Source organism: Kogia breviceps, chromosome 2, assembly GCF_026419965.1.
Source record: "Kogia breviceps isolate mKogBre1 chromosome 2, mKogBre1 haplotype 1, whole genome shotgun sequence".
Classification (NCBI taxonomy): Eukaryota; Metazoa; Chordata; class Mammalia; order Artiodactyla; family Physeteridae; genus Kogia; species Kogia breviceps.
The window spans coordinates 47,860,880-47,884,954 of record NC_081311.1 but is presented as its reverse complement, the minus strand read 5'-3'; the positions used below and the strand labels follow the sequence as shown (position 1 = coordinate 47,884,954).

At 45.3% G+C, this 24,075-nt stretch overlaps 1 protein-coding gene across 1 annotated transcript in view; it reads left to right on the top strand.

The window, feature by feature from the left end:
- Positions 1 to 24,075, top strand: part of WDFY4 (WDFY family member 4) — a 275,410-nt gene that overhangs the window by 118,015 nt on the left and 133,320 nt on the right. Inside the window, exons 32-39 of the mRNA XM_067025200.1 lie at positions 9,331 to 9,495; positions 12,409 to 12,612; positions 13,334 to 13,448; positions 14,697 to 14,854; positions 17,492 to 17,730; positions 19,595 to 19,713; positions 21,242 to 21,427; positions 22,147 to 22,283. Coding sequence (XP_066881301.1) covers positions 9,331 to 9,495; positions 12,409 to 12,612; positions 13,334 to 13,448; positions 14,697 to 14,854; positions 17,492 to 17,730; positions 19,595 to 19,713; positions 21,242 to 21,427; positions 22,147 to 22,283 — 1,323 coding nt within the window. The remainder of the gene's footprint in view (positions 1 to 9,330; positions 9,496 to 12,408; positions 12,613 to 13,333; positions 13,449 to 14,696; positions 14,855 to 17,491; positions 17,731 to 19,594; positions 19,714 to 21,241; positions 21,428 to 22,146; positions 22,284 to 24,075) is intronic.

The following is a 24,075-nucleotide window of genomic DNA, read 5'->3' as shown; positions in this document are numbered from 1 at the left end:
CCCACCCCTCTAGGTGGTCATAAAGCACCGAGCTGATCTCCCTGTGCTATGTGGCTGCTTCCCACTAGCTATCTATTTTACATTTGGTAGTGTATATGTGTCCATGCCACTCTCACTTCGTCCCAACTTCCCCTTCCCCTTCCCTGTGTCCTCAAGTCCATTCTCTACACCTGGGTCTTTATTTCTGTCTTGGCCCTAGGTTCTTCAGAACCTTTTTTTTTTTTTTTAAGATTCCATATATATGTGTTAGCATATTGTATTTGTTTTTCTCTTTCTGACTTAGTTCACTCTGTATGACAGACTCTAGGTCTATCCATCTCACTACAAATAACTCAATTTTGTTTCTTTTTATGGCTGAGTAATATTCCATTAGTATATATGTGCCTCTTCTTTATCCATTCATCTGTCGATGGACACCTAGCTTGCTTCCATGTCCTGGCTATTGTAAATAGTGCTGCAGTGAACATTGTGGTACATGACTCTTTTTGAATTATGGTTTTTCTCAGGGTATTTGCCCAGTAGTAGGATTGCTGGGTCATATGGTAGTTCTATTTTTTGTTTTTTAAGGAGCCTCCATACTGTTCTCCATAGTGGCTGTATCAATTTACATTCCCACCAACAGTGAAAGAGGGTTCCCTTTTCTCCACACCCTCTCCAGCATTGACTGTTTGTAGATTTTTTTGATGATGGCCATTCTGACCAGTGTGAGATGATACCTCATTGTAGTTTTGATTTGCATTTCTCTAATGATTCGTGACATTGAGCATCTTTTCCTGTGTTTGTTGGCAATCTGTATATCTTCTTTGGTGAAATGTCTATTTAGGCCTTCTGCCCATTTTTTGATTGGGTTGTTTGTTTTTTTGATATTGAGCTGCATGAACTGCTTGTATATTTTGGAGATGAATCCTTTGTCAGTTGCTTGATTTGCAACTATTTTCTCCCATTCTGAGGGTTGTCTTTTCGTCTTGTTTATGGTTTCCTTTGCTGTGCAAAAGCTTTTAAGTTTCAGTAGGTCCCATTTGTTTTATTTTTGTTTTTATTTCCATTTCTCTAGGAGGTGAGTCAAAAAAGATCTCACTGTGATTTATGTCATGGAGTGTTCTGCCTATGTTTTCCTCTAAGGGTTTTATAGTGTCTGGCCTTACATTTAGGTCTTTAATCCATTTTGAATAGATTTTTGTGTATGGTGTTAGGGAGTTTTCTAGTTTCATTCTTTTACGTATAACTGTCAAGTTTTCCTAGCACAACTTATTGAAGAGACTGTCTTTTCTCCATTGTATATTCTTGCCTCCTTTATCAAAAATAAGGTGACCATATGTGTGTGGGTTTATCTCTGGGCTTTCTATCCTGTTCCATTGATCTATATTTCTGTTTTTGTGCCACTATCATACTGCCTTGATTACTGTAGCTATGTGGTATAGTCTGAAGTCAGAGCGCCTGATTCCCCCAGCTCCGTTTTTCTTTCTCAAGATTGCTTTGGCTATTTGGGGTCTCTTGTGTTTCCATACAAACTGAAATTTTTATTCTAGTTCTGTGAAAAATGCCATTGGTAGTTTGATAGGGATTGCATTGAATCTGTAGATTGCTTTGGGTGGTATAGTCATTTTCACAATGTTGATTCTTCCAATCCAAGAACATGGTATATCTCTCCATCTGTTTGTATCATCTTTAATTTCTTTCATCAGTGTCTTATAGTTTTCTGCATACAGGTCTTTTGTCTCCTTAGGTAGGTTTATTCTTAGCTATTTTATTCTTTTTGTTGCAGTGGGAAATGGGAGTGTTTCCTTAATTTCTCTTTCAGATTTTTCATCGTTAGTGTATAGGAATGCAAGAGATTTCTGTGCATTAATTTTGTATCCTGCTACTTTACCAAATTCATTGATTAGCTCTCGTAGTTTTCTGGTAGCAACTTTAGGATTCTCTATGTGTAGTATCATGGTATCTGCAAACAGTGACAGTTTTACTTCTTCTTTGCCATTTTGGATTCCTTTTGTTTCTTTTTCTTCTCTGATTTCCGTGGCTAAAACTTCCAAAACTATGTTGAATAATAATGGTGAGAGTGGGCAACCTTGTCTTATTCCTCATCTTAGTGGAAATGGTTTTAGTTTTTCACCATTGAGAACAATGTTGGCTGTGGGTTTGTCATATATGGCCTTTATTTTGTTGAGGTAAGTTCCCTCTATGCCTACTTTCTGGAGGGTTTTTATCATAAATGGGTGTTGAATTTTGTCAAAAGCTTTTTCTGCATCTATTGAGATGATCATATGGTTTTAATCCTTCAATTTGTTAATATGGTGTATCACATTGATTGATTTGTGCATATTGAATAATCCTGTGTTCCTGTGATAAACCCCACTTGATCATGGTGTATGATCATTTTCATGTGCTGTTGGATTCTGTTTGCTAGTGTTTTGTTGTGGATTTTTGCATCTATGTTCATCAGTGAATTCATCGGTGAAGCCATCTGGTCCTGGGCTTTTGTTTGTTGGAAGATTTTTAATCACAGTTTCAATTTCAGTGCTTGTGATTGGTCTGTTTATATTTTCTATTTCGCCTTGGTTCAGTCTCGGAAGGTTGTGCATGTCTAAGAATTTGTCCATTTATTCCAGGTTGTCCATTTTATTGGCATAGAGTTGCTTGTAGTAATCTCTCATGATCTTTTGTATTTCTGCAGTGTCAGTTGTTACTTCTCCTTTTTCATTTCTAATTCTGTTGATTTGAGTCTTTTCCCTTTTTTCTTTGATGAGTCTGGCTAATGGTTTATCAATTTTTCTATCTTCTCAAAGAACCAACTTTTAGTTTTCTTGATCTTTGCTGTTGTGTCCTTCATTTCTTTTTCATTTATTTCTGATGTGATTTTTATGATTTCTTTCTTTCTGCTAACTTTGGGATTTTTTTTTTTCTTCTTCCTCTAATTGCTTTAGGTGTAAGTTTACGTTGTTTATCTGAGATTTTTATTGTTTCTTGAGGTAGGATTGTACTGCTATCAACTTCCCTCTTAGAACTGCTTTTGCTGCATCCCATAGGTTTTGGGTCATCGTGTTTTCATTGTCATTTGTTTCTAGGTATTTTTAAATTTCCTCTTTGATTTCTTCAGTGATCTCTCAGTTATTTAGTAGTGTATTGTTTACCCTCCATGTGTTTGTTTTTTTTACAGCTCTGTTTCTGTAATTGATATCTAGTCTCATAGTGTTGTGGTTGGAAGAGATACTTGATATGATTTCAGTTTTCTTAAATTTACCAAGTCTTGATTTGTGACCAAAGATATGATCTGTCCTGGAGAATGCTGCATGAGCACTTGAGAAGAAAGTGTATTCTGTTGTTTTTGGATGGAATGTCTTATAAATATCAATTAAGTCCATCTTGTTTAATGCATATTTAAAGCTTGTGTTTCCTTACTATTTTCATTTTGGATGATCTGTCCATTGGTGAAAGTGGGGTGTTAAAGTCCCCTACTATGATTGTGTTACTGTCGATTTCCCCTTTTATGGCTGTTAGCCTTTGCCTTATGTATTGAGGTGCTCCTATGTTGGGTGCATAAATATTTATAATTGTTATATCTTCTTCTTGGATTGATCCCTTGATCATTATGTAGTGTCCTTCTTTGTCTCTTGTAAAAGTCTTTATTGTAAAGTCTATTTTGTCTGATAGGAGAATTGCTACTCCAGCTTTCTTTTGATTTCCATTTGCATGCAATATCTGTTTCCATCCCCTCACTTTCAGTCTGTATGTGTCCCTAGGTCTGAAGTGGGTCTCTTGCAGATAGCGTATATACGGGTCTTGTTTTTGTATCCATTCAGCCAGTCTGTGTCTCTTGGTTGGAGCATTTAATCCATTTACATTTAAGGTAGTTATCGCTATGTATGTTCCTATTACCATTTTCTTAATTGTGTTGGGTTTGTTATTGTAGGTCTTTTCCTTCACTTGTTTTTCCTGCCTAGAGAAGTTCCTTTAGCATTTGTTGTAAAGCTGGTTTGGTGGTGCTGAATTCTCTTAGCTTTTGCTAGTCTGTAAAGTTTTTAATTTCTCCATCGAATCTGAATGAGATCCTTGCTGGGTAGAGTAATCTTGGTTGTAGGTTTTTCCCTTTCATCACTTTAAATATGCCCTGCCACTACCTTCTGGCTTGCAGAGTTTCTGCTGAAAGATCAGCTGTTAACCATAGGGGGATTCACTTGTATGTTATTTGTTGCTTTTCCCTTTCTGCTTTTAATATTTTTTCTTTATATTTAATTTTTGATAGTTTGATTAATATGTGTCTTGGCGTGAGTCTCCCTGGATTTATCCTGTATGGGACTCTCTATGCTTCCTGGACTTGATTGACTATTTTCTTTCCCATATTAGGGAAGTTTTCAACTATAATCTCTTCAAATATTTTCTCAGTCCCTTTCTTTTTCTCTTCTTCTGGGACCCCTATTATTCGAATGTTGGTGAATTTAATGTCCCACAGGTCTCTGAGACTGTCCTCAATTCTTTTCACTCTTTTTTCTTTATTCTGCTCTGTGGTAGTTATTTCCACTATTTTTTCTTCCAGGGCACTTATCCGTTCTTCTTCCTCAGTTATTCTGCTATTGACTCCTTCTAGAGAATTTTTAATTTTATTTATTGTGTTGTTCATTATTGTTTGCTTTTAGTTCTTCTAGGTCCTTATTAAATGTTTCTTGTATTTTCTCCATTCTATTTCCAAGATTTTGGATCATCTTTACTGTCATTACTCTGAATTCTTTTTCAGGTAGACTGCCTATTTCATCTTCATTTGTTTGGTCTGGTGGGTTTTTACTTTGCTTCTTCATCTGCTGCATATTTCTCTGTCTTCTCATTTTGCTTAACTTACTGTGTTTGGGGTCTCTTTTTCACAGGCTGCAGGTTTTTGGTTCCCATTGTTTTTGGTGTCTGCCCCCAGTGGGTTATGTTGGTTCAGTGGGTTGTGTAGGCTTCCTGGTGGTGGGGACTGGTGCCTGTGTTCTGGTGGATGAGGCTGGATCTTGTCTTTCTGGTGGGCAGGACTGTGTCCAGTGGTGTGTTTTGGGGTGTCTGTGAACTTATTATGATTTTAGGCAGGATTTCTGCTAATGGGTGGGGTTGTGTTCCTGTGTTGCTAGTTGTTTGGCATGGGGTGTCCAGCACTGGAGCTTGCTGGTTGTTGTGGGTAGCTGGGTCTTAGCATTGAGACGGAGATCCCTGGGAGAGCACTTGCCAATTGATATTACGTGGGGCCGGGAGGTCTCTTGTGGTCCTGTGTCCTGAACTTGGCTCTCCCACCTCAGAGGCTCAGGCCTGACACCCGGCTGGAGCACCAAGACCCTGTCAGCCACATGGCTCAGAAGAGAAAGGAGACAAAAAATAAAAGAAAGAAGAATAAATAAATAAAATAAAGTTATTAAAATAAAAATTTAAAAAATTATTATTAAAATAAAAAAATTTAGAAAGTAATAAAAAAACACACAGAGCAACCAAACCAATAAACAAATCCACCAAGGATAACAAGCAATAAAAACTATACTAAGGGTTTCCCTGGTGGTGCAGTGGTTGAGGGTACACCTGCCGATGCAGAGGATGCGGGTTCGTGCCCGGGTCCGGGAGGATCCCACATGCCGCGGAGCAGCTGGGCCCGTGAGCCATGGCCGCTGAGCCTGCGCGTCCGGAGTCTGTGTTCCACAACGGGAGAGACCACAACAGTGAGAGGACCGTGTACCGCAAAAAAAAAAAAAAAAAAAAAACTATACTAAGATAAACATAAAAGTCAGTAACTAGTCTGTCACATACAGCAAACCCCAAGTCTACAGTTGCTCCCAAAGTCTACCTCCTCATTTTTGGGTGATTCATTATCTATTCAGGTATTCCACAGATGCAGGGTACAATCAAGTTGATTGTGGAGATTTAATCTGCTGCTCCTGAGGCTGCTAGGAGAAATTCCCCTTTCTCTTCTTTGTTCGCACAGCTCCTGGGGTTCAGCTTTGGATTTGGCTCCGCGTCTGCATGTAGGTTGCCTGAGGGCATCTGTTATTTGCCCAGACAGAAGGGGGTTAAAGGAATGCCTGATTAGTGGGCTCCGGCTCACTCAGGATGGAGGGAGGGAGGGGTACGGAATGCGGGGTGAGCCTGCAGCGGCACAGGCCGGAGTGACGTTGCAACAGCCTGAGGTGCACTGTGTGTTCTCCCGGGGAAGTTGTCCCTGGATCACGGGACCCTGGCAGTGGCGGGCTGCACAGGCTCCCGGGAGGAGAGGTGTAGAGCGTGACCTGTGCTTGCACACAGCCTTCTTGGTGGCTGCAACAGCAGCCTTAGCATCTCATGCCTGTCTCTGGGGTCCACGCTGTTAGCCATGGCTCGCCCTCTTCTCTGGATCTCGTTTAGGCGGTGCTCTGAATCCCTTCTCCTCGCGCACCCCGAAACAATGGTCTCTTGATTCTTAGGCAGTTCCAGACTTTTTCCCAGACTCCCTCCCGGCTAGCTGTGGCACACTAGCCCCCTTCAGGGGGGACTGGCCAACCCCAGTCCTCTCCCTGGGATCCGACCTCCGAAGCTGAAGCCTCAGCTCCCATCTCCCACCCGCCCCAGCAGGTGAGCAGACAAGCCTCTCAGGCTGGTGAGTGCTGGTCAGCACCAATCCTCCATGTGGGAATATCTCTGCTTTGCCCTCTGCACCCCTGTTGCTGCGCTCTCTGTGGCTCCGAAGCTTCCCCCCCCCGCCCACTCCCCGTTTCCACCAGTGAAGGGGCTTCCTAGTGTGTGGAAGCTTTTCCTCCTTCACAGCTCCCTTCCAGAGGTGCAGGTCCCCTCCTGCGCCTATTCTTTTGTCTCTCTTTTTTCCTTTTTCTTTTGTCCTACCCAGGTACGTGGGGAGTTTCTTGCCTTTTGGGAAGTCTGAGGTCTTCTGCCAGCATTCAGTAGGTGTTCTGTAGGAGTTGTTCCACATATATATGTATTTTTGATGTATTTGTGGTGAAGAAGGTGATCTCCATGTCTTACTCCTCCACCATCTTGGTTCATTCTTTGTTATTGTTCAGTAGTATTTTATTGTGATAATGGATCACTATTTATATATTCATTCTGGGTTGTTTTCATTTGGAAATATTATGAATAAAGCTGCTATGTACATATCTTCTGATGGACATACATACTTCTTTCTGTAGGAAGTATACGCAGGGTGAAGCTGTGGGTTATAATCTTTGCACACGATTTGTTTTAGTAGATATTGCCAAATAGTTCTCCAAAGTGAAGTGCCAATTTACACTCACCAGCTCTTATTCTGGGAAGGTTCTAGTTGCTCCTGGTCCTTGTCAATATTTAACATTGTCGTCTTGTAGATGTTAGCCATTCTACTATGTGCACCTATCCTTGGGAGCAGACAGCATTCTCTCCCTTGTGCAAATATAGACATTGAAGCTGTGGAGGTTAACTCACTCAGGCAGGGTCACAGAACGAGGGTACGGTGGAGGCACGTGTGTCCAGCATTAGCATTTCATTCCAGGGCACTACCTTGCCTAAGGACCTTCAGGGGATGCCTGTTTCTTAGTACATCAAATCCAAATTCTTCCAAAAGTCCAAGTCCTCTATATCTGACCTTATCTCCCAGCTTCCTCTGTATTTACCCTGTGCTAATCACTGTGAAAATAAGCCTGAAGCCCTAAAATGTCTCACTTAATCCTCATGACAGTCTTATGAAATAGGTCATATTATGATCCTTGTTTTGCAGAGTTGGGACTGGAGGTGTAGGGGGATTAAGAAAGTGGTGCAGGGCTTCCCTCGTGGCGCAGTGGTTGAGAGTCCGCCTGCCGATGCAGGGGACCCGGGTTCATGCCCTGGTTCAGGAAGATCCCGCATCCCGCAGAGTGGCTGGTCCCGTGAGCCATGGCCGCTGAGCCTGTGCGTCCGGAGCCTGTGCTCCGCAACGGGAGAGGCCATAGCAGTGAGAGGCCCGCGTACCACAAAAAAAAAAAAAAAAGAAAATGGTGCAAAACCACACTGTTAGTAAGCAGCAGAGGGAGCATTCAAACCAGGCCAACTAGCTCCAGAAAAAGCTCTCTGAACTCTGACTTCTGGTACTCCCTCTAAATCTAATATCGTGCTGTATGAACCTGGTGGAGGAGCCAGCTGCAGGTGACTTCAGAAGCAGGTTTCCTCTGCCTGCCTGCTCAGCTCATACCAAACCCTCACAGGATCTCGGGAATGAGATTTTACACCTCTCTCTAGTTGTCCCATACATATTGCCTTTCTTTCTTCTGTTAGGTTTGAGTTTTCTAGAATGAAGCTTAGTTCCAGACATCTGGTACCTATTTGGTAAACAGGACATGCGAACTCATGCACACGGGGCCAGGACTCGAGGCAGGCTGGTTGGGAAATGAGGAAGCCGCAGTGGGAGGGGCTGGGGGTGAGGAACTGGCAAGAGGAAGACCCGACATCCACCAATAACATCCACAGGAGTAGGCTGAGGGTCATTTAGTCTAGTTGTTAGCGTGGCTATGTAGGGAATGACCCTGATATTAAGGTTGCTCAATTTTCAAGTTCCAGGCTGTCCATCCAGGACAGAGAAGGACCTCAGGCAGCAGCTGGCCACACTGAGGCTAGAGTTAGTGTCCAGAAAGAGTGACTGGGCACAGCTGGTTAAGGGAGCTGGGCTCCAGCAAGGCGCTAGTGTGCAGCCATGATGGAGGCTCAGCCATGTGGCCAAGACCAGGTTATGGTTTGAGGCAAACAGGTGCCTGGGTCCCCTCAGGGTACTGGGTATCACTTCAGTGCAACATGATCTATTCCAGAGCCCTGGCTGGTGGGGAAGGGGCTCCTCAAGCCCTGGCAGCCTTGGACAGGGTTTGTCCGGGGTCTGTAACTGGGAGCATTAGCATTGAGCTGGGGAAGGCTGGCATCAACCCTAATTGGCAAGTTCCTTGAGCACAGAGGCCATGTCACACCACATAGAGGCAGTACGGGGAAGGCAGTCAGACGTTATAGCCAGGTTGCCTGGGTTCAACTCCTGGCTCTGCCCCTTATCTGCTGGTTGAACTTTAACATACTGCTTAACGTCTCTGTGTCTTTGTCTTCCCATCTGTAAAAGAGGGGTAAATATAAAGCGTGCCTCAGCGGGTTGTTGTGAGGTGAGAAGAGGGATTCGTGTGAAGCCCTTAGAGCAGTCCTGCGCATATTAAACCCGTCCTCAATTGGTGCCCAGTATCCTGTTCTCATCCACGGTTTTAGGTGTCTTGCAGTACGGTGTCTTGTTGAGAGTCTCAAAAAGGAGGTCATCTCCCTAGATTTCAAATCTTCTGGTTCCTATGCAGCCCCAAGTCATGCTCCCACGCACCGCCTCTCATGAAGTGTGTCCCTGATCAGCCCTCGACAGGTTCTGGAGACAGCGCCTGGGAACAGACATTCCCAGCCAGCGTGCTGCAGTTCCTTGGCCTCGTGCATAGCACCTACCCGCAGGATCCGGCCTGGCGGGCCCCAGAGTTCCTCCAGACCTTGGCTGCAGTCACCTTCCCCCTGGGAACCCATCAGGTAGGACATGCCTCTGCCCTACCCCGGTGAGAGCAAGGGTGAGCGTCATCACCCTTCAAGGGCAAAGGACAAAATTCCTCCCCACCCCTACCCAAATTAAAATACATTTAAGGCAACTTAGCTGAAACCTTAAGTAAACAACTCGGGTAATTTTCCTTCTCTTTATGAGATGATGCTTCAGGTCATTTTTGGCTCTGAGAATCAATAAGTTTTTGAGTCGTCAGGAATCTCAGTAATGAGAAATTTGATGGTAGTTCAAGTCCAATTTTATATGGAATACCCACACATTGATCATATGAAACAACAGATTCCACCCCAGGAAACCTGTGGCCAGTGCCCCAGCCAGGGGAGGGGTGGAACTGTCACAGTGTCCCATCTTCTTTGCAGCACACTTGTCCTGTTTGCAGGCCACGGCATCTTTCAATCAGAGGGTTTGCCAAGGCCCAGCTGGGAGTGCAGAGGGACCAACTGGGTCTTGAGGACAAAGTGTGAGTGTGAGGGTAGAGAGGGCGCTACAGGAAGAGATGTGAGTGAGTTTGAGAGCAAGAGCCAGTCCCAGCCGATCAGGGGGCTCAGTGGGCTAAGAGCATCTGGGACCTGAGAGGAGCAGGCGAGGACAGGTGTGAAGGCAGGTGCAGGAGGAGGAAGAGCAGAAATCTGCTCATCACCCGCCTTGATAGAATAGGAGGTGAGACCCAGCCAGGGAGAGTGAATTAGCGACGCCTATCTACAAATCAATAACTGTAGCCAAAGGAACACACTAGGCATGTTGGTAAGTAGAGGGTCTGGAAGCCATGCCAGGCACAGTGAGGTCAGGTAATATTTTCTCTGTAATTATTTGCTAAATGACCAAGTGAATGAACCTGCTCTTTTAGCTATTCTTTTCTAGAAGTGTATTCGTGGTGCCTGAGCACCTACAACAGTCCTGAGCCTGGTGCTTCACATCCCCTAGCATGCCCTGACTCAGGAGGTGTTAAAGGGGCAGGGGAGATTCAGGGAGGTGAAGCGGCATAGACTGGTTTCCTCCTGGTTTAGTGGGACGATGAGACCCATCTCACAAAAGGGTTGAGGAGATGAAACATGCCACAGCTTATGTGATTAATAAGTGACAGAACCAAGATTTACACCTCAGTCTCTCACCCCAAAGCCCATGTCCTTTCCATCGGTCAGTTTAAAATAACATTAAATGACCTAATAAAATCTGAGTATTTAGTTTTAATAAAAAGACAAAATGTAAAGACTAGAAGATTTGCAAAAAGATAAAATAGTTTGATGGGTTAATGTCAACTAAAGCAACATACTAGAAAAGTAAGTAAAAAAAGATGCAATAAAGAGCAAAGGGGGCCTCCCTGGTGGTGCAGTGGTTGAGAATCTGCCTGCCGATGCAGGGAACACGGGTTTGTGCCCTGGTCCGGGAGGATCCCACGTGCCGCGTAGCGGCTGGGCCCGTGAGCCGTGGCCGCTGAGCCTGCGCGTCCGGAGCCTGCCCTCCGCAACGGGAGAGGCCACGACAGTGAGAGGCCCGCATACCAAAAAAAAAAAAAAAAAAAAAAAAAAAAAAAAAGAGCAAAGGAAGGCACTGTGAGCAGCACTGAAGGGGGTGGGGGATGGGACCCCCACCCAGAAGCCAGGCAGGCAACCCTACAGACTGCCCCTCACCACTCCCCCCACCTGGAGCGGGCTGGGCCCTGAAGTCAATGGCCTGACCTTCTCAGCCCCTTGCCCACAGGCCAGGCTCGCCATCTGCTGAGTCAGGGTTCCAGCTGGTTGCCCACCAGCAGCCACAGAGCACACTCTGACCCAGGGCTCTTCCTCCCCACACTCAATAGTTCCTGCCTGAGGGAGGGCCTGGCCCAAAGTCACCTCCCAGCCTACTGTGGATGAGACAGGCCCCAGTTCCAGAGCTCTTATCCCCATAGCTCCTTGCCTTGTTTCAGCTCCAAGTCAGCTCCGAAAGGCCTTTGTTGCACAGAACACATGACAGACTTTCCTGCATGCAGAAGGCTGGTGGCCAAAAGGTTTTCGATTTGCTGTGATTTTATATGGCATCTTTCCAGTCAAGGCCACATGGCACTAATTAATGCAGTCATCACTTCCCTAGGTGCTGTTAAATTCATTTTATGGCTTAATTAAGAATTGCTGCATTAATTTTATGAATGAGCCAAGGGAGAAACCAACAGATAAACTTGCATGAAAAGTTCATGGGCCGGGAGTCAGGCATCCCTGGCCACGTGTCCTTGGGCGTGTCATTTGGCCTCCCAGCATCTCCATGTCTTCCAAGATGTATCTGGGCTAATGACCCCCATCTCATTTATCTCCCAATATTTTTTATAAATGTAAAACTGAGAAAGTGAAGGCCAACGCACTTCAGGGACTTGGACGCCAGGACTGGCTGAAGTCCTACTTCTCTTTCCACCTGAGGGTCCTATCTGTCAACATCAGCAGAGCCTGGCAGGCAGTAAAGTGAAGGCCCCACAGGAAGGTGGGAACCAGCTATCTTGACCATACACCAGGGCCAGTCATTGCTACATGCACTGTTTCTCACTGCATCCTCACACATCTTTGTGTGTTCCTTTCCATCATTACTATTTGACTGATGGGGAGCTGTGGCACCGAGGAGGGAAGTGCCTTGCACGGGATACATCTTGGGCTTCCTCGCTGAGCACTGCAGGTCTCTCTTGCTCTGTGCCCAGCTTCTGCCCACCACTCCCACCCATCTGGAGTTTGGAGACCACAGCAGGCCATCTTTGAGCCCTGGGACTCTGGGCGAGCTGCCTACCTCCTCGGAGCCTCAATTTCCTTACATGTTAATGGGTTTGATGAGAATCCCACCATGCACACCTCAGAGGTGGATGTGAGAGTGCTTTGAGGCAGTAGGTAGGCTGCTCATGCTGGGGTTCTCTTGTCTTTGAGGGGGCCGTGACTGAGTCTACCCAGGACACCAGCAGTCCTGAGGCTGAGCCTGAAGGCAACAGCACCGAGGAGGATCTGCAGGCTCCTGCTGAGTCACATCCCACCCGGAAGCAGCTGAGGGAATTCATGCAGCTACTCTTGAGGGAGCTCTTGCTTGGGGCTCCCAACCCCAAGCAGTGGCTGCCACTGGAGGTGCTCCTGGAGGTAGGTTGGAAAGGGTGTCATTGGGCTCTGTGGGAGGGCATGGGCACCGGGAGGGCATGGGCACCATGAGGGTGGGGTGTGCCCAGGGAGACCTGAGGGCTGATCTCTTGAGAGAGCTCATCCAGGCCTGTCCATGCCAGTTGGCTGGTGGTCAGGAACCTCTCCTGGCACTGCAGTGATTGGTGGGAGGGCATCCTCTGGAAACCACAGGCCCCGGCAGAGCAGGGAGCTCACCAAGCAGCAAGTCAATAGATGAATGAGGGCAGGTCTTAGCCAGGTTTCTAGAAGCAGAGCCTGAGACAGGGATTTTGTGGAAGTAATTTTTGGGGGGCAGTGCTCTCAGGAAAGCAGAGAAGGGATGCAGAGGAGAACAGGGGAGAACCTAGCCAGGACATGGTCTCAGCAGTAGCCTGGATCAGAGCAGTAGTGCACTATCTGCATCCCAGAGTTGGCCCCACCTTAAGGCACCTGACAGGTGGTCATTGGCTGTGGGCCCCCCACACCTTGCCTCCTTGCCCAAGGAAGTAGGCATTGCTTCCCGGTTGAGGCAGTTTGGTCAGCAGAGGACAGTGCCCCAGAGAAGGGGCAGTTGTGAGCTGTTGGCAACCCAAACTCCCAGCAGTGGCAGTATTAGCATAGGGGCCAGGCAGAGGGACTTGGTGGGCACTGAGTGGACATCGTGGCCATGTGGCTGCTGTCTTAGTCCAGGGTTTACTTCCAGGCTTCTCCAGACAATGCTACCGGCCAACAGAAGCGAGACTTTCAATCTGAGGTCTTGCTTTCCACCATGGAAATATTTCACGTGATGAGTGGAGGTCAGGCACCAATGCTTAGAGGTGAGTGGGGGTGGATGACTTGCTCCTCCTGTTCATGACACAAAGCTGCTGACAGCTAAGCAGGACAGCCACAATCCTGCCAGCCACTGACCCCAGGACTCTAGAGGAAGTCTAGGCTGCAGGACTGTAGGGTGCTTTAGGAACCACAGGAAGATGCCCTCCACCTGTTCTTGTTGTTCACAGCAAGAGCTCAGTGACCTTGCTTGGAGACCCCAGGGGTGGCATACTTACTACTTTCCACATCACCCCTGCCATTGTTGGGTTAGTCAGAGATGGAAAGTCCTGTTCTCTGAGCCAAAATCAGTTCACCTCTAGCTTCAGTAGAATTTTCTTCTTCCTATGAGGGGAGTCAAGATGTCAACCTGAATTTAACATTCTTCTGCTCACCTGTGCCTGGGCACAGCAGATGTTTCTTAAATGAATGAACCTGGGTGAAGACACTGCCATTGCCCCTAAGAAGTTCACACTGAAACTTCATTCAGAACATTTGGTTCCGAGGCAGCTGTACCTTCCCAACAAGATTAAACAAAAGTTCTTTCTGTGGTTCTTGAGTCATGGAATCCTTAGTGATACAGCTCATCTTCTGGACTCCTCTTGCCCCACAATGCAGAAGCCATGACTTTTGGTTTTCTGGGGTATCTGAAGTGTGGTAGGGTAGTGGAGTGATGAAAAGCTTGGTAGCCCAGTTCTGAGCATGGCTCTGTCACTGGATGGTGGTGTTACTTCGGGCAGGTTCCTGACCCTGTGAGTGAGGAGGATAATCGTGGCTAACTTAGAGGTTGCTTTAAAGATTAACTGAGATCGTTGCATCCATGTCTGAGTACAATGCCTGCTGTGTTGGTGAGCACAGATAGATGACCTGACCTTACAGCTTCATCCTCTGCCCAAATAACAGCAGGGCCTTGGGTCACCATGACAGCCTTCCCATTACCCTAAGCCTTAAATTCTCACCCACTCTTCTTCCAAATGGCCACTGGAAGAAATGCTGCTCTGTACTTGCCTCCTCCCCATTTGGTTTATATCACTGATTATTCAAGATGGATTTACTTTGAATAAATGTGTGTTCATTGGGCACCTATTGTATATAAGACCCCATTTTTGGAGCAACAGAGTACACACAGGGTTACAATGGGCTGTACAGAGGTGAGTAAGATGTTACCAAGAGGGGCTTGGAGATTGTTGTGGAGAGAAGGCAGTTTAGACCAATGAATTCTCAGCCTTGGTCTGTCACCCTCCCCCAACCCCCAGGCAGTAGAGAGCCTCAGCCAAATGCAGAAGCTGCTGCTGCTCCTTCACTTGCCAGCATCTCCCACTTCATCCAGAAGCTGGTGGAGAAGCTGTACAGTGGAATGTTTGCAGCAGACCCCAGGCACATCCTTCTCTTCATCACGGAGCACATAATGTTGGTAAGAACCTCAGGTTGGCCGTGGTGGTAAGGCTTCTGCTGACCCACCAGGTATTTGTATGACACTGATGGCTGCTGTCCACTTGGTTCATATTGACCTGCTGTCCTTCCTGGAAATAGAATCTGAGATGGGTGGGAGGAAGGAGGAGGACCGTTACCACCCAGGTTAATACCTAGTAGATGTTGAGCACCCTGCAGTGTTCTCACCTTGGGCCACCTGAGATCCATCTCAGTGATTAGGGGCCGCAGCCCCCTGCACAGGCACCTCCTAGACTCTGCACACCCCCCTTTGGGTTTTCACTGTGAATGTTGGTTTACTCTTAATTATTGTTATTCCTCATCAACAAAGGGCGAAAAGGGTCTTTATCTCCAAAAGTGCTATTTTATTTTCTTCTATAAAATCCACCTCCATTTGTCATATTTGGGCCTTCCTGAATTCAAAGAGTCTATTTTTACCTGGTCCTGTTTTTCTTGCATGTGCTTTCCCTCTCTCTCTCTCTCTCTCTTTCTCCATCTACATACATACCCTAGGCATGCCAGTGCATACTTGTAGATACACCTAGATGTAAGTACGTGTGTGCACATGTGTACACATTCTTCATTGTATATGTGTACACACGCATACGCAAAGACTCAAACAATCTCAGAATTCTAGAGTCGAACCCGCTTTTTGGTCCTTGCTTCTCATTTCATTCTGGAAACCTTTCCTGACAAGTGACCATTCACTGTTTCCTTGAACCATCCTTGTGTGAGGAGCTCTCTATGGTACAAGGGGGTTCCAGTCAGCAGGACACCTGTGATTGCTGGGAAGCACTTTCTCTTACCAAGCGGAAATCTGCCTCCAGTAGCTCCTGCCTGCAGCTCTCGGTGCATTCTCTGCGGCAGAATCCAGGAGAGCCCCTCTCCTTCTTCTTCATGCCTTGTAGAGACAATGACATCAGTGCCCCCAGCACCCTTCTGTCTGTGGAGTCCCCTACAGACCCCAGGACTGGGCCTTGGCACAGTTCCTAGAGTGATAGTCAGTCTGGCTGAGGCACAGTTCTAGGCAACCTGAAAAGAATGTATTCAGAGGTTTCTTCAAGAATAACTCCTAAAAGGGAGAAATATCCCTTGTCAGCTCTGAGGGGATTAAAATCAGATTCTTGGGAGGTCGTGTTGAAAGTGAGAGTAGCCACTGAGCTCCCGTCTTAGCGAGTTTGGGCTGCTGTTACAGAGTACCATAGACTGGGTAACTTAACAGCAAACATTTACTTCTCGGGGTTCTAGAGGCTAGAAAGTCCAAGATCAAGGTGCCAGCAGATCTGTTGTCCGGTGAGGCTCTCTTTCTGGTTTTAGAGATGGTCATCTTTTCCTTGTACCCTCAACATGATGGAGAGAGTGAGGAAGCAAACTCTCACTTATCTCTTCCTATAAGGGCACTAATACCATCATAAGGGCTCCATCCCCATCACCTAATTACCTCCAAGAGACCCCATCTCCAAATATATCACACTGGGGGACTAGGGTTTCAACATATGAATTTGGGGGTGACACTAACATTCAATCTATAGCGGCTCCCCAATGGTCTAAGCAAATACTCAGAGCTAATATCAAAGAGCTGGTGCCTCCTGGGGCTGATGTGTCTTCAGCAGGGTGCCAGGCCCAAGGACTCTCACTGCCCACATCTACCATTCTTCTCTCCTGCTCGCTGCCTGTGACTCGCACACCTCTTAACCTCAGTTTAAAAGATGTGACCCATCTGTAGAGTAGGAGAGGATGATGATAAAAACATGACCCCAAATTCCAGCAGATTTAAATAAAACTTAATTAGTATAAACACTTGCATTACCTATGAGATTTGAAGAGAGCAATCTGTAACTAACAACTGAACTTTCTAATAGACTGAAACATTTTGCACATAATTTTTGTTCTATGGATTCTTTTCAATGAAGCCAAACAGATGGATGGCTTCAGTGTTAAGGCCACAAATCAGGACCTTCTGCCTTCCCCCTCTAAATCTCTCATGAACTAAAATCCATTGGATGCACATCTCCTTTAGAAGATATAGTGGAGCATGGCTCAAGTGTCTGGTGTGGGTTTGCCTGTTGCTGACCACCTACCTCTCCTACCTGTCAGACTCTCAGCCTTCTTATCCCTAAGGTGGGGTAGTCTACTTCATGATGTTGTTATGATGTTTAAATGAGGCAATATATGTAAACATATGCAAACAAATGCAAAAATGCTTAGCATGATAACTGGAATATTGTAACAGTCTATAACTGATAACTAGTATTAATAACATTTTTTAAAACCAGACCCTATTAATAGCATGTTCTTATATACTGAATGTCAACCATGTTACCAGTATTTCAGAAATCTCTGGTCTCCATGTCTACTTTACATGATATGACTGTGGTAAACTTAATTTTTTAACACCAATTTTTGGTACATTTAAACGTTTGAATTCCCTTTATTGATCATCCACTTAAATAGACACTCCAAGGTTGAGGAAGGTAGTCCTTTTTGATTTTAGAAATGTCACTTTTTGAAATACAGAAAAGAATCTGAGATTGTATCATTTTCACAGTTAACTGGGTTCGTATCTATACCTCAAAGTGTTCACAAGTATGTGTCTGTGTGTGTTTATTTTATGACACAGGTCATCGAGAAGGCCTCTTCTCAGAGAGACGTTGTCATCGGTGCTCTATACAGCAGTTTAAATAAAGTCATTCTTTATTGCCTCTCCAAGCCCCAGCAGTCCCTCTCCGAATGCCTCAGCCTTCTCAACATCCTGGACTTTCTTCAGGAACACTGGGACGTTATCTTTGCCACCTACAATTCTAACACCAGCTTCCTCATGTGTCTCATGCATTGTCTTCTGCTGCTCAGTGCAAGAAGGTTAGAGCTGCCCACTTGTCTCCTTGCTTGCCAGTGGCCAATGCAGGAAAGAAAGCTTTAGAGGACACTTGATTGAAGTCGATCAATTCTAGATGATACAATCCTTTTGTTTATCTTGTTGTCCAAATTATATGCAATATTTGATAATACGGTAAGTAGTCCTCAAACCTGTCCATGTGACTGAGCAGCTAGGAGCATCATGAAATAATAATTTACCATATTTCCATAATTCTCAGGCCATAAGATACTTAATTGATTTAACTTGGGTGGGGAGAGGCAGGCAGAAAACTCCAGCATTTAATACATACATTGATTTTATGATGCAGCCAGGTTTCAGAAATACTCACTTTTGATAAATGAAATCTTAGAATGGGTAAATATATAATAAATTAAATCATGCAAGCCAGGAATAATTTTGCTTGCAGGAAAATAAAAACAAAAACAAAAAACTACACAGACACACATAATTTGTGATATAAAATGACATCCATAAGCACTCTGTATAAGAAATACTAATACAAATACATTAAATTATTAAATTAAGCTATTTAAAGCCCTTTCCTGAAGTTCAAAGTTTGAAAACTTTATAGGTTTTTCTGTGTATGTGCACTTTCTCTCTCCCTCTGTGTGGTAGTAGGTATATATCATACATCATGTGTGCCTTGGCATTATACTGCCTAAGAATATTATCTCATTAGTAGAACCATGTTGAGGAAGAGAGGGCTCTGAGATATTACATTTTACTCTTGTCCTTTTCTCAATTGTGTTTATCCCAGTACAAATTTGATTACTTGAAAAAAATCCCCCAAATCCTGTCGAGTTGACTATTGAACGTTACAAACCACGAGTTGACTTGTCTAAAAACACTCTGGGAAGCACTGGAAAACACTTCTCACCCAGAGGAGGTATTTGCCTTTTTATTTGTTTGAAATAAAATAATCCATTTTCAGTGTATGGATTAAATTGGGGAAGTGCTTCTTTCTTTTCTGTATTTCAGGAATTAGGCCTTCTCCATACTGGAAGCATGGGTTAGAGGAGCAGAATGCCAGCTGATTTTTGTGCTTGAAGTTCTGCCCTCCTCAAATCCCTCTGTATAGCAAAGCAGGCTCCAAAGTCCAAAGAGACTTTTTTCTAGAAATTTCAAGAATGGACATCCTTATATGCTGGTTATTTTTTCATTTCCTTGTTTGTCATTTTTGGTTCAATCCATAAACTTGTACTGAGTGTCTGTTCTGCTTGGTTGGGTGAGGGGCCCAGAGAAGAGGGTACTTGGACATGAACATGGCCAGGAGTTCTGGAGCACATGGTCCATGGGGAACCTAACATGTAAACCACTTCGCCCCACTTAGAACCAGCTGTATGATGTACAGAGTTCCAGCAGAGTATAGATGTGGGGCTCTTACTCAAAAATTACTAAGAATTTCAAGATGGTGACAGCAGAGCCCAAGCATGGGACCCTTCTGAGTTCGGACCGTACACAACTGCACAGGTCACAGGCCCATGAAGCTGACCCCGGCCCCATTCCATGAGGGATGAGGTTAGTGCCAAGCAAAGGCAGAGTTCAATGCAAAAAGAAATGACCAGTTCTCATGATGGATAAACCAGGAGAGGTTGAGGAGGTCTTGGGAGCATAGGTTGGATTTAATAAGATACGGACAAAGAGAAGGTGTTTTTCTTTTTTTCTAGAATGCTTTTGTATAATACCTGTCATGGAAGTTGTCATAGGTGTTTGCTTTAACTTGATTAGACAAGTTTTCTTCATATTGATGTGTACTGAGTTTGCAAGATAATTGTTTGTAATAAAGAACAATGGAATGATCCCAAAGAAACTGGAGTTCATAGTGAACAATCTCTTGTCTACTAGTTATCCAGAAGGATTTGGATTGGAACCCAAGCATAGAATGACTCCTTATCATCAAGTCTTCCTTTCTCCAAATGAAGAAGTGAGAGAAAAAAGAGAAGACTTCCCAAGCTTGAGCAATGGTACATTTAATTTGTTGTTTATTTTGGGGGGAGTAGAAGATAGTGGTAACTGCTAGGGTTGCATTCTTCAGTTTTTTCTTCATAAGATAAGGAAGCAAATATTACTAAGATTCTTAAAAGACAGAAGACGTCCTAGGAAATTCTAGAACAAGGTAGTAATACAGCAAGGTAACCTGATAGAGAATAAAATTGGAATGATCTTTGTATACAAGAAATAGAATGGATGGGTGTATGGATGGATGGATGGATAGACGAGGAGAAAGCTCTGTGAGACTTGGTGAGACTTAACAACTTGGTGTACTAAAATACCAGCGAACCTCACTATAAGTTGATTTCACTTCTCAGCTGGTCTCTTGACTTTTCCTTTGGACCACTAGGTGTGGAAACTGGTGTGCCATATCACTCAGTTCAAGCCATTACCTTTCTATCTCTCAGCTTTCTTCTCTAGAAAATGGGAATGGGGTAAAGAAGCTCATTACTTTATGAGATTTCTGGCTTAATGGAGTTTATTCTTAGATTCGATAATATCAAATCAAGTTTAAAGGATGACAGTTTGTGGAAAAAAAAAAAAAAGGCAACCAGATCCATGTTTCTGAGAGATTTCTCCGTCTTGATGCAGGAAGCCTCAGCAGACCTTCTTCCACCACTTTAGTTTGCCAGCTGTGCCACTTATCTTGTGATATCTTGTGACGCCAGGTGGTAGGCACAAGGATCCTCATTTTCTGGTCAGATAGGTGCCCAAAGCCAGTGCTCAAAAATCTTGTATGTTTAGAGTTTACTGTCTTGCAGTGTTAATTACAACATGAACATTTGCATTTTGGGATTTAACTAGTAGAGTGGACTGAGCAATGTCCATCCCCCTAGGGTGAGATAAACAAACTGTAGAGGCTGGTACCAAAGGGCAGACCCAGTGACCCAAGATCAGAGGGAAGTTAGGCACAATTCAGGGGATTATGTTTATGGGGTATAGCAGGTAGAACTGGCTTGGTAAATTCATCTGTCTCTCTGCAAATCCAGGGCACTGAGGTGGGTAGGTAGTTGGAAGCATGACTGAGTGCCAGGAGAGAGGACTGGCTTGGTTCCTGGGCCCCTGGGCACAGTCTTGGGTTCAGTGTCTATTCCCCTGAGGGGCCAACATAAAAGTCAAGGTTGGAAGGAGCTGTTTTGGGGGGAACTATTTTGTTACCTAGAACTTACACAAGGTATCTCTCTGTTTGGTGTCTAACAGAATTGGGGGTGGGAGAAAGAGGCTCACTGAGCCCATCAATCATGTTTCCCAGCTCTGGACATGTGAAACAGGCAGGACTTGGTGGTAGAGGTTGGGGAGAGGCGAGCTCACAAGGATGTTGGTAGCATTGTTATCAGTTCTGCATGTCTACATACTGACTGCTATCTGGCTGGAGCTTGCAAAGCTGGGGTGACGTTCAAGAATGATGCACATAGAAACAACCATGATATGCCATCTCCTGGCTGTCTCTGGGAGAAGCACCAAGGCTGTCCTGATTGTGTGATGTACTCTCTCCATTAGTCCAGCACAACATCCAAAAGACTGTTCAGACTCTCTGGCAGCAGCTTGTGGCACAGAGACGGCAGGAGCTGGAGGATAACTTCAAGATTGATCTTTCTGTGAAACCTGGAGAGAGTGAAGTGAAGATTGAGGAGGTCACCCCACTCTGGGAAGAGATGATGCTCAAGGCCTGGCAGCATTACCTAGGTCTCTGTCCACTTGGCTTCAGGGAATGGAACTTCTGAGTCTCATAGAACCAGGGGGTTTCACTCAGGGCCCAAAGCCTTTTACACCAGACCTTGTGTCTCATCCCTCTGGTGGGTGGGATCTATATCACTGAAGCCTCATGAATCTTTGCTTACAAAGAATGAATGCTGCTTTGCATCTTCGTGAAAGGAAGGCCAGAGGTGCCAACCAAGCAGCAGATTCTAGTAATCTCTCAGAGGGAAGGGCCACCATGTCAGAGCTCTAGCCTAGACTCTGGAACTTAGGGTGCTAGGTCCTGCCCTGATATTCACCTACCAGGTTTGAAACCTTGTGCCAAGTCATGCAGTGACCTGGAGCCTCAGGTTCTTCATGTTCCAAGTAAAACTCTTCATCCCAAAGATATTAACCTCCCTTGCATTCTACCAGTGACTCAACATTTTTACACTATTAGCCAATGCAGCTGTAGGAATAATGGTTAAGTTTCTTTTTAAAGAGGTCATTACTCTCAAGTTATGGCTCATATATTGTTTTAAGTCTTTCAGCATTATGAAGTTCACAGTGATTCAAACCTGTAGCCTGGGCTGTTTTCCTTACTGGAGGCAGGCACACTGGGCTTGTGCCCTGGCTTGCCCTTTGAAAGCCAAGCCAGCTGCAGAAATAGTGTGTGTTTGTTTCCCTCTTAACTTCACCTCTGACCGTCTTTGCCTCTCTGTCGCCAGCATCTGAAAAGAAGTCACTGGCCAGTCGCTCAAGTGTCGGACACCACAGCAAAGTCCCTTCGTGGAGTGGAAGCTTGTCCTCAGCCATGAGGCTGATGCCCGGGCGGCAGACCAAGAATCCTGAGTGCAAAGCAGAGGTGAGCCCAGACCCCTTTTCCTTAGAGAACATCAGGCATTCGCTTCAAACCCCCATGTATCATGTCCTCTCTCTCTGTTGTCACTGGATGTGATCTACCTCCATGTTCTTCTGAGCATTTACAGGTAATGCATGTGGCTTCCCAGTTGAGCCTACATCTGTGGGAGTCAGGTCTTAGATTAGCTTTAACCAGAAGTGAATATGGGCTCCACCTGAGTGCCAAGAGCAGCTGCTCCTTTTGGCATTAAAACCCAAACCAATCCTTGTTCCCATTCTCTTTTTGAGTCAGGTGTACTCAGAGAGCCCTAACCCACAACTCAGCAGGAGCTGGGTGTGTGGGTGCAGCAAAGGGGGACAGAAGTGTTGGTGCCATTGTTGGGAGACGTGGTGGTGGATCCTCTTGACCATGTGGGGTTGAGCTGTTAGGGTTTTCTTGTCCATGTCTCTAAAGCTGCATATCAAACCATCCTAAAACTCAGTCACACTGACAATGATGTTTTTGTGATTGTGGATGCCGTGGCGAGGAATCTGGAGCACAGCAGGGGTTGGGGGTGTCTCTGTTCCCTGATGTCTGGGGCCTCGGCTGGGATCATTGGAAAGCTCACTTACTCACACATCTGGGGGTTGCTGCTGGCTCTAGTCTGAGACCTTAGCTGGGGATGTTGGCCAGAACATCTACACATGGGGATGTTGGCTTCTCCATGTGTCTTGAGCTTCCGTACAACCTGGTGGCTGGGTTTTAAGGGATACATTTCCATAGGGAGGGAGAAGGAGAAAGAGAAAAATGGAGAGAGAGAGAGAGAGAGAGAGAGAGAGAGTGAAAGAGAGAGAGGTGGAGGCCACATTGCCTTCCATGACCCAGCTTTGGAAACCATGCAGCATCACGATCTCCGATGCAGTCCATTTCGGTCCAGAAAGGCACAGAGTTCTGCCCAGGTTCATGGGGAGGGCAATAGACTCTACATCCTGGTAGGGAAGTGACAAGGTTCTTCAAGAGCCCATAGTACTGGAAATATTGCTGAGGCTCTCCTTGGAAAATACAGTCTGTCATATATTCTAATGATGGGGTCACCGACTTACCTTCAGAGGCAGAAGGTGGTCATTCAATAGGCATGGCCTTAGGCCCAAGAGACCTTGGTTTGTGATTCACTCAACTCCCCTGAGTCTTTATTTCCTGACTTGCACAATGGGACAAATAACTGTGGGAAACTGTGGGGAGGGATTCCCCAGGGAGTGGTGTAGACGGTTGACAGACACATTACACAATTCGAACTCTGCCCATGTAACTTTGGAGATTGAGGTTAACTCCAAATCCCATGTGCTCAGAATCTGGGCCCTGCTGTCACCATAGGTCTGTTGTCCACTGTGGTCAGTGTCGGATGGGAGAAGAGAGGATACTGGGAGAAGAGAGGAGTGAAGGGCTGCCTGTAAGTGCCCAGACTGCCAGGAGAAGGGGGCTTTCTTCTTTCCAAGGTTCAGGAGCAATAGGCTTCAGGACAAATGGAGAAAGAGCCTGGAGATAGAATGAAAGACAGGAAATGAAATTGACTAGGCTGGCAGGCCCCTGGTGTTCAGAGCTGAGGGCAGGCTGTGTCTTCAGTGCATTGGCTTGTGGAAGACACTACTCATTAAATTTGTCCACAGACTTGCTGACTGAGTGAGTAACTGAGATCTCGTGCCAGCGACGTCGCACATCTATTATTAGTCCCATTTTATAGATGTGAAATAGAATCTGAAAGAAAAAGTCAAGGTCTTTGAAGCCAGGAAGTGGTAGAGTGGAGATAGGGTCTTCA